The sequence below is a fragment of the Delphinus delphis genome, chromosome 12 (genome assembly GCF_949987515.2).
Source record: "Delphinus delphis chromosome 12, mDelDel1.2, whole genome shotgun sequence".
Lineage (NCBI taxonomy): Eukaryota > Metazoa > Chordata > Mammalia > Artiodactyla > Delphinidae > Delphinus > Delphinus delphis.
This window is the reverse complement of record NC_082694.2, coordinates 16,225,585-16,239,846: the sequence shown is the minus strand read 5'-3', so window position 1 is coordinate 16,239,846 and position 14,262 is coordinate 16,225,585. Positions and strand designations below refer to the sequence as shown.

The 14,262-nt window shown below is 47.1% G+C and overlaps 1 protein-coding gene across 1 annotated transcript in view; it reads right to left on the bottom strand.

Moving 5' to 3' along the window:
- The window catches only part of TRABD2A (TraB domain containing 2A), a 53,464-nt gene that overhangs the window by 23,515 nt on the left and 15,687 nt on the right, over positions 1-14,262 (bottom strand). Inside the window, 2 exon segments of the mRNA XM_060026363.1 lie at positions 520-618; positions 1,108-1,202. Of these exon segments, the coding sequence (XP_059882346.1) occupies positions 520-618; positions 1,108-1,202 (194 nt within the window).

Here is a 14,262-nt window from a genome sequence, read left to right as displayed (position 1 = left end):
CTCAGAGGAGCCTCCCCTTCCAAACACGCAGATGGTTTGGTTTTCTCAGAAACCTCCCAAGCCAACTTTTTTCCAAAACACAGATTATAACTCATTATCCATCACATCATCATGGACCTAAATCTCAGCAGGCCTCATGCACCGCTCTGCAGCTCGTTCATCTCCATTCCTCCAGGCATCAGTCCACACGGTGCATCCAGGGCTGCTCCACGCTTCCTAACAGCTGCACATAAACCAGGACAAGCACGTGCACTAGCCCCCTTGGAGGCGCCGCTTCTGTAATGACAGCTCTGCTAGTGTCAAGCACCGCCTACATTCCCCCCCCCACCCCCCCGCAGGTGACTCCGACATGCAGGCGGGGCTGGGAGCGATTGACTGAATTCAGTCAGGGTCAGAGCTCTAAGAACCTCAAGAGATGAATACCGACCACATTCAACTCTTTCAAATATGAAATGTCTTCCGAGAGCTGCAGTGAGTTACTGGCTGAGTCCTCCGACCCTGACTGACAATTCTCCTCACCATAGTTTGCAGAGTCTGACTCATATCCTCACAAGGAAGGATGTGGGCTATCAGGGTGTTGGCGGATGGGGCCAGCATGCTCCTGAAACAGTACCGTTTCTACGGTTTTTCCACACAAACATAAGCCGTTCTGCGGACTCAACTAACTAGAAACCTCCACTTAAAACATTATTTCAAAAGAAATCCACATTCTGCCTTCTCCAGTCCAGCTTTGGGAATGCACCAGGAAGCTCCAAGAATTCCTCTCTAGGGCTTCCCTGGTGGCGCAGTGGTTGAGAGTCCGCCTGCCGATGCAGGGGACGCGGGTTCGTGCCCCGGTCCGGGAAGATCCCACATGCCGCGGAGCGGCTGGGCCCGTGAGCCGTGGCCGCTGAGCCTGCGCGTCCGGAGCCTGTGCTCAGCAACAGGAAGAGTGAGAGGCCCGCGTACCGCAAAAAAAAAAAAAAAAAAAAAAAAAAGAATTCCTCTCTAATGCCTCCTATATGGTTGCCATCCTGCCAAGCTACTGTGCTGACATAGCAACAACCAATTCTCTTAAAGAAAAACTGCTGGGTAACAGACACCTTCACACAGGTCCTTGTCACTCACTGTCAATCTGTTAACAGGACCTGAGGGCAAAGCAAGATGCATTAGAGAAGAGAGGATGAGAGGTGGAGGTGGTGGAATATTAGAACTCTGAGCGCCTGGAGGGGACAACAAAGAGATCAGCAGAATGTATTTACAATAATAGTAATAGCAATAATGATAATAATAGCAGCAGCAATCCCTCCCCCACGCTGCAGTCAGCCGTCCTCCGGGAGGTGGAACTGCATTTGGGGAGGAAGATGGGGCCCCTGCCCTGAGGCATGGCTGTTGGCAGGGCAACAGGACAAAAGGGTCTGTGATGGCAACAGGTCACAGAGGGCAGTAAAGGATAACCACGAACACTCAGTGGGAGCTCAGGCCCAGGTGAAGACCCCAGAGAGAAACCATCACAGTCACTTCCTCACCCCAGAACTATAGTTTGGTCCTCCACATCAAAAAAAAAAAAAAAAAGGTGACGCCAAGAGCCTCCAAGACCTTAGAGCAAACCAGGCTACTTCCCTTGAAACCTGTAAAGATTTCTGTGCTCAACCATGCAGATAGCAGCTTTGCCTAAAGCTCTGCCACCAGCCATTCTTGCTAGCTTCAGGGTGTCCCCCTTGGGCTCATAGGAAGACTTCTGACCTGTTGGGAAAAACCCATTTACCTCTTGAGGGCACCAGGGGAGGGTCCCAGCAGCATCCAGGGCATCCCAGCTGGGGATACAGTAGATAGGCCTGTGTCTACAGCAGAGGACAGGCAGAGCCCAGCACAAGCCTCTGCGAGGAGATGGGCTCAGAGTGCTTCTGAATGGGTCCTGCAAAACCTTTGTTGTTCTCCAAGCCTCACCTAGAAAATGCATTGTATTTGGAAGGACTCACAGAAGCCACCAGCGGGGGATCTGCCTCCTTGGAGAGGTTCCCAGTGGTCTCCAGAGTGTGCCCAGCTCTACTTTTTGAACCCCTGTTACCCCAAGTCAGGTGCTCTGCTCTATCGTGAGACATTTTTAACTATTAGAAAGTCCTTCCTTCTTTTTGAGCTCCCTGTCTCGCCATGATTGCCATGTACTCATTTTTGTATGTATCAATACAGTGTGTGTTTCCACACATGCATAATTTGTGAGCAGCCATGAAAAGAGAAAAAGTACATGTCCCACTTCTAGGAATCACTCCTATAGAAATACAAGCACAAGTGTGTAATAAATATGCTAGTGCCGCCAGTGAATTTAAGGTTCTTTCTTCATCGTGAAAGAATTTGAAGACGAAGTGGTAGGTAAGAATCAGACTTATTTAGAGAGAAATACACTCCACAGACAGAGTGTGGGTCACTGAAAGGCAAGAAGCAAGAGGCCTCGAAATATGGGGTGGTTAGTTTTTATGGGCTGGGTAATTTCATAGGCTGATGGGTGGGAGGATTATTCCAACTATTTGGGGGAAGGGGTGGGGATTTCCAGGAATTGGGCCACGGCCCACTTTTCAGCCTTTTATGCTGGGCCTCAAAACTGTCATGGCGCCGCTGGGTGTGTCATTAGCATATGCTAATGTATTACAATGAGCATATAATGAGGCTCAAGGTCCACTAGAAGTCAAGTCTTCCGCCATCTTGGACCCAGTTGGTTCTCACTAGTTTTCATCATGTCCTATGGCTATATCATTCTTTTAAAGGTTGTGCCCTGCCCCTCTCCCTCCTGTTTCATTAGTGCACAAGGATGTTCCCTGGGGAACTGTAACAGAGCTCTCCCTGACACCGGGACTGTTCAATCAAAATTGGAATGACCCAAGAGGGAGAAGATATGGAGATATATGTATATGTATAGCTGATTCACTTTGTTATAAAGCAGAAACTAACACCCTACTGTAAAGCAATTATACTCCAATAAAGATGTTAAAAAAAAAATTGGAATGACCCTTCTTCTTTGTAAAAACACCAAATGGCGTATGACGTCGGTGCTGGGGTAGGGCCCAGAGGCCCTGGAATGGGAAGCCCCGGTGACTTCCACAGAAGCTTTGGCAGCGGCGTCCGGGGTCAGGGTCACAGCCAGGGTCGGGGCCTCAGAGCACATGGAGGCAAGGCTGAGAAGCAGGAGTGGCTCCCCGTCACCAAGCTGGGCCACCTGGTTAAGGACCTGAAGATCAAGTCCCTGGAGGAGAGCTGTCTCTTCCCTCTGCCCATGAAGGAATCTGAGATCACTGACTTTTTCCTAGGAACATCCCTCAAGCAGGAGGTTTTCAAGATTATGCCTGTGCAAAAGCAGACCCGTGCTGGCCAGCAGACCAGGTTCAAGGCATTTGTCACCATTGGGGATTACAACGGACATGTAGGTTTGGATGTCAAGAGCTCTAAGCAGATAGCCACTGCCTTCCATGGGGCCACCATTCTGGCCAAGCTCTCCATCATGGCCGTGTGGCGAGGCTACTGGGGAAACAAATCAGCAAGTCCCATACTGTAACTTGCAAGGTGACTGGCCGCTGTGGCTCTGTGCTCATGTGCCTTATCCCTGGCCCCAGGGGTACTGGCATCGTCTCAGCCCCTGTGCCCAAGATGCTACTGATGATCGCTGCAACTGACGACGGCTACACCTCTACCAGGGGCTGCACTGCCACCCTGGGCAACTTTGCCAAGGCCACTTCTGATGCCATTTCCAAGACCTACAGTTATCTCACTCCTGATCTCTGGAAAGAGACAGTGTTCACCAACTCTCCGTATCAGGAATTCACTGACCATCTTGTAAAGACCCACACCAGAGTTTCCGTGCAGAGGACTCAGGCTCCAGCTGTAGTCACCACATAGTTTTATATGAGAAAAATAAAGGGAATGAAGCCGTAAAAAAAAATTGGAAAGACCGCATAGAGAGGATTCTTGCCCCCAACAGAGCAGGAGATTGGATGTGATGACCTCAGACGGTCATCTACTTATAAGTCCTTGAGTTTCTCCATCTCAGGAAGCGAGGGAAGCAGATGCCCTGGTCTCACTTTCTGTCCTCTCTGCCTCCCTTGTTTCTCCCCCCTCAGCACAGGCCATGAGGCTCCATGGAGCCTTCCATGTCTGTTAATTAATGGCCCTCACCCAGATCACTGTGTCGGGTCAATTTCCACCACTGGGGAAAAAACTCCACAAAACCATCCTCTTATTTCAGACTTTCTTCTCCGGCTAGGTGTTCCAGAAGTGCCAAATCACTGTGCTCCCTCCTCCCCCAACCCTCTACCCAAACCACAGCCCCTGAAGAGACAGCCCTACATAGGATGTGATTCTGCCTGTCCCCTCCCTCCCCAGGCCATGCCAGTTACACCTGGCTGGACATCTGACTCAATGGTATAGCACTGGGTGAACCACGAGATTTACACCCAAAGAGTACATCTACCCCACAGAATAGACTCAAAAAATCATCCACAAGCCGAAAATACTCATCTCCAGGCCAAAAAGCAATTGTTTTGTTTCAAGTCTCTTAATCTGCATTGGTTGAGATTGTATGAGGGGTTAAGAGACAGCAAGAAAGGAAGAACTAGTGGAAATTATTGCAATTATGATAAAACTCCAATTAGCATGAAGTTTCTAACAGTGCAAAGACTTAAAGGGACTTACTTTTCCCCTTCGAAAACACAGCTAGATAGACAGATTTCTCCTTTCACTTCAGTGTTTGTCTTTTATTATACTGTCTTTTAGAAAAAACATGATCAGTCCACCCAAAACCATGTCTTGTCAGCTGAATTCACTCTTCCCCTTCCCTCCAATGACACACACTCACCCCATCTGCACTGTCTTCTGAAAAGTTGTGTTCACTGGAAGAAGTAACAAGCTTATTACCTGACAGTTTAATTCAGTGTTCAAATGCCACCCTTCCTTCCCCGCTCTCCCCGCCATGTCTCCCTTTCCACTCTCCCCTTGCCTCCCCACATCCCCTCTTCTCTCTCCCTTTCTTTCTAGGCTTGTGGAAAGAATCCATTAAGCTCTCTGTCCAACATGTGCAGCAGACTTCCTTCTCTTTCCCGAGACTTCTTCAGCTGTGGGGAGACCCAGGTCCCAGTTGGGACATTGTTGCGGGAGCCCACGGGCTGAAGGGGCGGGCGAGGAGGCTGGGGTCTAGCAGATGCCTTTTTTGTCGAAGATAAAGGCCTCCCACTCCCTTCGAGCCTCTCCACTTTCCAGCACTTTCATCGCCCTCCGATCAAAGGGCTGCTCTGAATATGAAAGGCACCGCCCATTATGCGGCTCCCGTCAGCCCCACCTCACCCCGTCCCCAGCCGCCCAGCTCTCAAACAAAGCCCCTGGCATCTGTCTAGGCGCAGCCCTCACCTTCTGGGGCGTTGGGTTGTTGCGTCTTCTTTTTTTCTTAGTTCACTTTTGAGAGCCATTCGGTCCCTTGAAGTATAGTTGGGGAGCAGAGGGGAAGATCTCTCTCATCCTCAGAACATTCCGCCCGCATAATTTTTCAAGACACCTTGAGGATTTCCGGTCCTTGCCTCTCCCACCTCACCTGGGTATCCAGGCAGTCAGGACGTCCCCCTCAAGCTCATTTATTTCCCCCTTTCCCAGCCACTCTTAAAAATCGCTTCTCCAGGGGCTTCCGTGGTGGCGCAGTGGTTGAGAGTCCGCCTGACGATGCAGGGGGCGCGGGTTCGTGCCCCGGCCCGGGAAGATCCCACATGCCGCGGAGCGGCTGGGCCCGTGAGCCATGGCCGCTGAGCCTGAGCGTCCGGAGCCTGTGCTCCGCAATGGGAGAGGCCACAACAGTGAGACGCCCGTGTACTGAAAAAAAAAAAAAAATCGCTTCTCCTTCTTTACCTGAAAGGGGACTATGCCCTTGGAAGAGTCTAGACCGACCCCTCATGGCAAGACGACGGAGAAAGTCCTGCTCCTTTTCTGTCATGTTAATAGATGGTGCCAGACTTGGGAACTAAAGCTTCCACACACATCTCTGAACATGAGGTCTGCTTTTCAGGGGGAGAAAGGTGCTTCTCAAAACTTGGACCTGAGTTCTTCTCAGACAAAGGATTCAAGCATAAGGACCAGAGAAACTGATTTTCAGGGATGTTCTGACCTGAAGAAGTGTCGTTTTGTAAATGATGACAATTCCGGAATACCAGGTGAGGACAGGGAGGGAACCTGGAAGAACGCACCAGGCAGACTGGGCCTCTTCTTCTGCAATCCCTGCCACCGCCTTCCTGCACACCCTCCAAGCCCTCTCCTCCCTTGGTCAGGTTCCCCGACCACCCACCCCTTCCACCCAGCCCATATCCTGCCCTGACTTCATGGCTGACTGAGCACATCCGTCTCCTGTTATGGATGTGGACTGAACTGTGCCCCCCCCACACCCCCAATTCATAGGCTGAAGCTCTAACCCTCACTATGACTGTATTTGGAGATGGTAATTAAGGTTAAATGAGGTTGGGCTTCCCTGGTGGCGCAGTGGATAAGAATCTGCCTGCCAACACAGGGGACACAGGTTCGATCCCTGGTCCGGGAAGATCCCACATGCCGCGGAGCAACTAAGCTTGTGTGCCACACTACTGAGCCTGCGCTCTAGAGCCCGTGAGCCACAACTACTGAGCCCACGTGCCACAACTACTGAAGCCCACGTGCCTAGAGCCCGTGCTCCACAACAAGAGAAGCCACTGCAATAAGAAGCCCGCGCACCACAACAAAGAGCAGCCCCCGCTCGCCGCAACTAGAGAAAGCCCGCGCGCATCAATGAAGACCCAACGCAGCCAAAAATAAATAAATAAATAAATAAAAATTAAAAATATATATATATATATGTGGTCTTTAAAAAAGAAAGAAAGAAAGGTTAAATGAGGTCATTTGGGTGGGGCCCTGATCCAATAGGATTGGTGACCTCTCTCTCTCTCTGTGCAGAGAAAAGGCCATGTGAGGACCCAGCAAGAAGGCAGCCATCTGCAAACTGAGGAGAGAGGCCTCATCAGAAATCAACCCAGGCAGCACTTTGATTTTGTATTGTGAGCCTCCAGCACTGTGAGGAAATCAATTTCTGTTGTTTAAACCACACAGTCTATAGTAGCCTGTGATGGCAGCCCAAGCAGACTAGCACACTTCCTTTCCCCAAACCCCACACCATGCTGGGGTAATGATAAGAATTAACACCAATCTCTCCATCTCTAAGGCCCAGTGAAAGTTACAACCTCTGCTAAGTGCTTCAGGACTGTCTCAGTCCCTTCCTAGAAACTTCCATTCTTTTCATTTCTACTGCCCTGAAAGGTAATTTTCCTTTAAATTGTTAAAAGGAAAACAAGATAAACAAGACCAACAAGACAGACAAGCCCCAGGAGCAATAAGCGATGAAGAATGATATGAAGAACGAAATGAAAAGCACAATAAAGCTAACTTCACACACTTAACCACATCTGGACCGGCTACTGGGCCTAATTAGGCATATGTGGTAAGCAGCTCACAAAATGGCTACACACTGTATTTGCTTCTGCCATAAAGAATGTCACTCGCCATCTGGCTCTACAAGGATTGAGTCACTTGCCACTGCAGTCACTGACCTTCAACACACCCTGAAAGGAGTTCCAGGTGGAGATCAGAAATGAGGTACCCTGTGCTCTGGGCAAACTGGCACAACAGGGCTTCAGACAGATATTTTTAGGAGAAATGTTTTATGAACCTGGATTCTAGCATCTTCCCATACTTAGAAAAGCGCTAAAATCATTAACAGAGACACCTGTTCCCTGTGACTAGCATCAACCTTCTTACCAAGATGTGTGCCTGGTTGCACGTACCCCCTTCGTCAAATCACTTATAGACTGACTGCCCCACTTACCTCTTGGAAGCAGTTCCTCAGAGTTATCTGAGAGGCTGCCTCCTGGGCTATAGTTCTCAGTAAGTCCCCAAATAAAACTGAAACACATCTCTCACAAGTGTTTTTATTTCAGTCAACACCTTTAACCACCACAAAGGGACCCAGAGCAGACTTCTCTCCTTCACCTGAACTCTATAAGGATCCAGAGCCTTGGTACCAGCAGGGTCCTTTGTGCCCATCCACCTCCTCAGCGGGTCCAAACGAATTTAAGTAAGCCTCCCCTGGTTCTTGGATCTCCTGAGAATTGGTTGATGATCCTGAGCTCTATTTGGTGATATATAACAGGTACCTAGCCCACCAGTTGAAAGACACTGGGAAAAAAGGTGGCCTCCCCCCAGCTGAAAGATACTGGGGGAGCCCAGCTGGAAGACACTGGGATTTGCTCAGTTGAAAGACACTGGGCAGTCTGGACTGGGTGACTAGGTGGGCAGGCCTAAAGTCGTTCCTAAACAAGGGGCATCAGAAATCCAGCCTCCAGGTAACACTCCAGCCAGGTGTATGTACTTAACGAAACTTATACTTACAAGTTAGTTATTTAATTGGGTATTAAAGGAAATATCACACTGAAAATGGCCCAAATGGGGCTCTTTTCTTGCATACGCAGTTAACGTAGAGAAAGCTAGCTTGATAAAACATCTGTTCAGAATTCTGACTCTAAGGGAACAAGTCCTTCTAGGAAAAATTTGTATTTCTTTCCCTGTGCACAGGAATTCTTATCTTATCAGACCATCTCCAATTCCTGAGACTGAGAAAAGGAAAAAACACTGTATGTCACAGCAGTAGCCAAGTTTCATTGCCAATTGCATTGTAATCAGGTGTTTAAACTATGCCTTTCAAAGAATTTTCTCATTTATAGACAGTTATTGTTTTACTTTGGTGCTTTTGCAAAAAATCCTTCATCTTCAAGAAGATTCATAGAAAGAACTTTCTGACAAGAACAGATTTCTGATAAATTTTGGATCGTACCACTGAACTGAGTAAGAAATTAAAGAATCCTAATGGAAAGCCTGACGGCTTCATAAAACTGTTAGCAAAAAAGATCAGTTACATAGGAATGAGTGAACTGGTGAATATCGTCATAATTTTTATAGTTTTTGTCTGAAATATTACTGACTTTTAATCTGTGTTTTCCAGATATAAGGAAACCTTTCCCCTCAAGCTAATTATGACTTACAGCCACATGGTAAATTATACCTTTGTAAGCAGAATTGAAACATTTATCTTTTCTCTCTACCTGATCCCTCCAGAAATTGGGCAACTTATGTTCCCAGCAGCCTTATCAGATGAATAAGAAAGGTCACCTCCTGACAGGTGCAGGAATCGCAAGATATTCTGGGGACCTCAGGAACACAGGAATTCACCCAAATCACAGGCAGAATCTGTGGCAAGCCCTAGGTGTGGCTTTCCTGGTCTTGGGAGGCCTTTTAAAAACTCAATCTGAGGTTCCTTATGAAAAGCTCCAGCCCAGCCAGTTTAAAAGAGCCTATGTGATCCATTAACCAGCCTTATTTTGCAAACAAATTAGTCTTAATTTGGCTGTATGTGGTAGAAATTAGGGTAATTTTAGAGAGAAAAAGATTATGTTTCAGTGAATGGTAAATGCTCGTTTTGTTCACTGAGGTCTGTATTTACTGCCTCTACTCACTTCCCAGAGAGTTCCTTGTGGTTATATTACATGACTGTTACGTTTAAATGAATTATTAAAAGGACATTCCAAGTTTGTTTCTGAAGCTTATCTCAGTATTCTATCCTTGGATGAAGACCAGGTGCCCCATGAGCTGCAACCAGGAGATTATGCATACAGGAAAAGGCATCATTTAAAGAACTATCTCCAACCTAGATGGAAGGACCCTTATCGGGTACTCTTAACTAGCTCATGCGAAGTGAAACTGAAGGGAATTGACTCTTGGATTCATATTTCCCACTTAGGAAGGGCCCCTGCACTGGACTGGTCTATTGAGAGGACTGCTGACCTCAAAATCACCTTAAAACAATGTTCAAAGAGAGGAGAAAACTATACCCACAGCAGGACAAGAAGACAACATCAGAAGTAGACAGCTATCTCAAGATGCCAGACCTGACCCACATGACTATTTACAGTGTTTTCTTAATTTCTTGGACTTTTGCATAAATCAGTGTTTTTCTATCATGGTCACAAATCCCAGGCAGATTTTAAAAATTAATACAAGTGTTGGGTTTATGGTCAAGTACCTACATCCAGTACTTTTGGGTTACCTTGGTGGATTTTTCTTCTCCAAGGCTCTAATTGGATGGCCCTTAGGAAATTTATTCTAGAAGAAAGACAGGCTGTAGGTCCGTTCGGGCCATTATTGACATCACTCGATGGGAATCATACTTGTTCTGACCGTGACCATAAATATGAATTTTCTTTAAAAGTTACTCAAGCCCAATCAGAGCAATGAGCTAAATTTCAGTCAAAGAATAGAACTTCCTTCAGTTATGGGATGGATTTATATGGCTAACACCAGGCTGTGATCATTTAAGTTGAAAAGTCCCCTTATGTTGGGAACAATTAAACCATCCAAGGCTAATCAAACTAATAACACTAGGAAATTGGGCTGGTGCTGGTGTGGAACAGACTGGGCAGGCAACTGGGAATATAGTAGCCTGCACCGAATGGAAATTCTTGGCTTAAATTCTTACTTTTGGCCCTATTAATGCTACTAGCTATATTACTTATATTCTACCTATTTTACAAGATCGTTGTTTCTTGCATTACAAAATGTGTTACTGAGACTCCCATAAAAGCGATGACTAGGCAACTTGAAACAATTGACCCAATATATAGCTCTATTTGAGATCAATGATTATAATAGTGTAACTGTAGATATGGAAGGAAGCAACAAGAGGGAATCTTTCCTGGACCATCATGGACTAGTAAGACAGGTGGTCCAGAGACTTTTCGCTACTGTTAACAGGGCCTAGTCCAGTAATAGCACATTGAATGGCCTACCAGCAAAATCCCGGCCTGGCCTAGGAATGAGCATTCCTAGCACTGTGGTACAAAATAGTCAGGAAATGCCTTCCAAACCTACATTAAACTTATGATCATGAGGGGGCACTGCCAAGTAAACAATGTCACTAGCCATCTGGCTGTACCAGGATTGAGTCATTAGCCACTGCAATTGTTGACCTTTAACATAGCCTGACCTCAAGGAAGAGATCAGGAACGAGGCACTCTGTGCTCTGGGAAAACTGGCAGAACAGGCCTTCAGACAGATATTTTTAGGAGAAAATTTTTGCAAACCTGGATTCTTGCATCCTAGCAGCAGCCTTCTTACCAAAATGTGTGTTTGGTCCAATGTACCGCCATCGTCAAAATCACATCTATACTGACTGCTCCCCGTTCCTCTTGGGAGCAGTTCCTCAGAGCTGTCAGAGAGGCTGCCTCCCAAGCTATAGTCCTCAGGAAGTCCCCAAATAAAACTGAAACTCACAGCTCTCACGTTGTGTGTGTCTACTCCAGCCAACACTTCTAGAGTCCAACCTGCCTCTGGCCTTTCTCTTACTTTGCATTTTCTCCAGTATCAGCAATCATGGTAGGTTTTCCTTTACACAACGACCTAGATGATGCTCACGATCAAGTCCGCACAGAGAACAACTCTAAATGGCAGCTATCCCCCTCCCCAAGCTGTCTCACTCCCCAGACCCCACGTGTCTCACTCCTGATGGCCCAGAGTCCAGGGCTAACACAACTGAAGCTGTCAGCCAAGAGGCTAACTACCTCTGACACCCCTGCAGAAGTGATCCGTGTCTCGGCCCCGTCCAGCCCACACTCAGCTACCAGGTGAAATGTCCTGCAACTCTGCTCTTTATGCTCTCACTTCCCCTGGAAAACACCAGTGTTGCCCCCCTGCCCTCAGAGCATGCAGTGATGTCCCTACCTCACACTCGTTCTCCAGCCTCATCACACCTCACCCCTGCACGGCCCAGCCCACCACCATTCGGCCAGCGCAGCGTGCTTTAGGCCAGGCTCGCCTACACTGCTGGCCCAGCTGAAATATCTCCCCCTGTTTCCTCTGCCTGTGTAAATCCTAGCTTTTCCTTGAAAATCAGCTCAAATGCTAATATGCTTATTAAAGTAAGCTGGATAGCAATTAGAAAGTAATACTGTTGTACCTTTCCCCCATCGATCACATTCTTTAGCAGTCACGTCACCACAGTGGCTGCAGAAAGTGGACCTCCTCCAGCAGAGGCCACATCGAAAGCCCACCCCACCTGCAGTGGGTCACTTCAACTACCAGCAGCAGAAGGCCTGGAAGGCACCTTCATTTTCAGGCTCTTCAGTCTACATGGTGCTCTCGAGGTTCAGGGCTCGTTTGGAGAGAAGCTATAAAACTGTGCCACAGAACTGGAAACCACTCCTAGAAAGGAAGGGAAGGCCTCCCTAGGGCACCCCACAGCCTATGAGCACACACCTCACGGCCCCCATGAGGTGCGTCCAACTTGCACTGCTGCTGGCCCTGGAGCCACCCACCAGGAAGCTGGGAGAGGCACCCTGCCATTACTGTGCAACCAGCCTCCCTGCCCTGGTGGCAGGAAAGAAGTTACTCTGGGAGGATTAACAGGGGAAGAAGTCAGGGAAAAGACAGAAACAAATCAGCAGAGTCAATGCTGCGGTTTTGGTTGTTTAAGACAGCGTGGCCGGACAGAGCGATGAGAAAACAACGATCTTCAGGAAGTACCTTCCAATTAGGAAATATCACCTGTGCAAGGCACTGTGCTAGACTCATTAAAAAAAAAAAGAAAAAAGTTAAATCAAGAACCTTGCTCTCTAGGAGTTTCCATGCTAGTTTGGGAGCTGAAATAAACAAACACATGGAAAGTTAGACACCAATCTAAGAATTAAATAAACATAAAAAGCCACTACAAGGCAGCAAAAGAACAACTGCCCAGTGGGGATATGGCAACAGATGCTCTTAATTGAGGAGAAAAAGGAATCTTTGGCAACCTGAGGTAACACTCAGAGGCAATACAAGGACAGGGACCAGAATGGTGACCAAGAATAGAGACCAATGGTTCTCAAACTTGAGTGTGCATCGAATCACCTGGAAGGACTGGTTAGACCAAACATTGCCAAGTCCCACCCCACAGCTTCTAATTCAGGAAGTCTGGAGTGTGGCCCAAAATTGTGCATTCCTAACAATTCCAAGGTGACGCTGATGCGGCCGGCCCAGCACACACTTTGAGAACATTCCGCCTCAGAAGTAGGAAGTGGGGGCCCTAATGACCGATCCAGCTCACAGCTAAATCTTATTAGTACTACACAATGGGCTCACTTTGTTTTAGGTACTTACCAACATTTAAAAACCAGGGCATTTCCCAGAAAAACCCAGACTTCTGACTTCTCTTTTTTAAAAAATAGAAAAGTCTGGAAATTGGATGAAGCTGGTCAAAAAGAACAAACTTCCAGTTATAAGATAAATAAGTACTTAGAGATGTAACAGGCAACATGACGACTGCAGTGAACATTTCTGTGTGCTATCAATGAAAGTTTGTAAGAGAGTCAATCCTAAGAATTCTCATCACAAGGGAAAAAACCATTTTTTTCTTTGTCCTTTTTTTTTGTTATCTATAGGAGATGATGGATGTTAACTAAACTTATCGTGGTAATCATTTCACAATCTATCATTATACTGTACCTTAACCTTACATGGTGGTATAGGTCAATTATATCTCACTAAAACGAGAAAAAAGAATAAATTATATAATATACTTCCAAATTATGAATTTTAAAAATGGGAAGGTCTGGCCACACAGGGTGCACATTTCTACGTGGCCAGCAATCGACTAGGACCAAGCAACCACTGTCCTCTTCACTTGGCATATTCACCCCACAAATGCCACAATTCATGTCACTCCCCACTCCCAACACAGGCCAGTTTCATGCATGCCTGTTGCCTACCCAGCCCCTGCGATCCATGATCTACGTAAGCACCTTTAATAACCATATGGGATTCAACAGCCTGGAGAGACCATAATTTAACCAGTTCCCAGTGGCTGCTGGGATTGCATCAATCACACTGCAATTAATAACAACCAGCATACATCTGTGTCATTTGCTCAATCATTTCATGGGATAAATTCATAGAAGTTGGATTGCTGGGTCAATTTGATACACAGGACCCCTGCAAAAAGGTTAAAGATACCATTTAAAATCAATTATAACACAAAATGAGAAAACCCAGCTAGCTAGATGACACGCTTTTTTCTCCGTCCCCCCCGTTACCCCGCACCATGCAGCATGTGGGATCTTAGTTCCCCTACCAGGAATCGAACCCACACCCCCTGCATTGGAAGCACAGAGTCTTAACCACTGAACCGCCAGGGAAGTTCCTAGATGA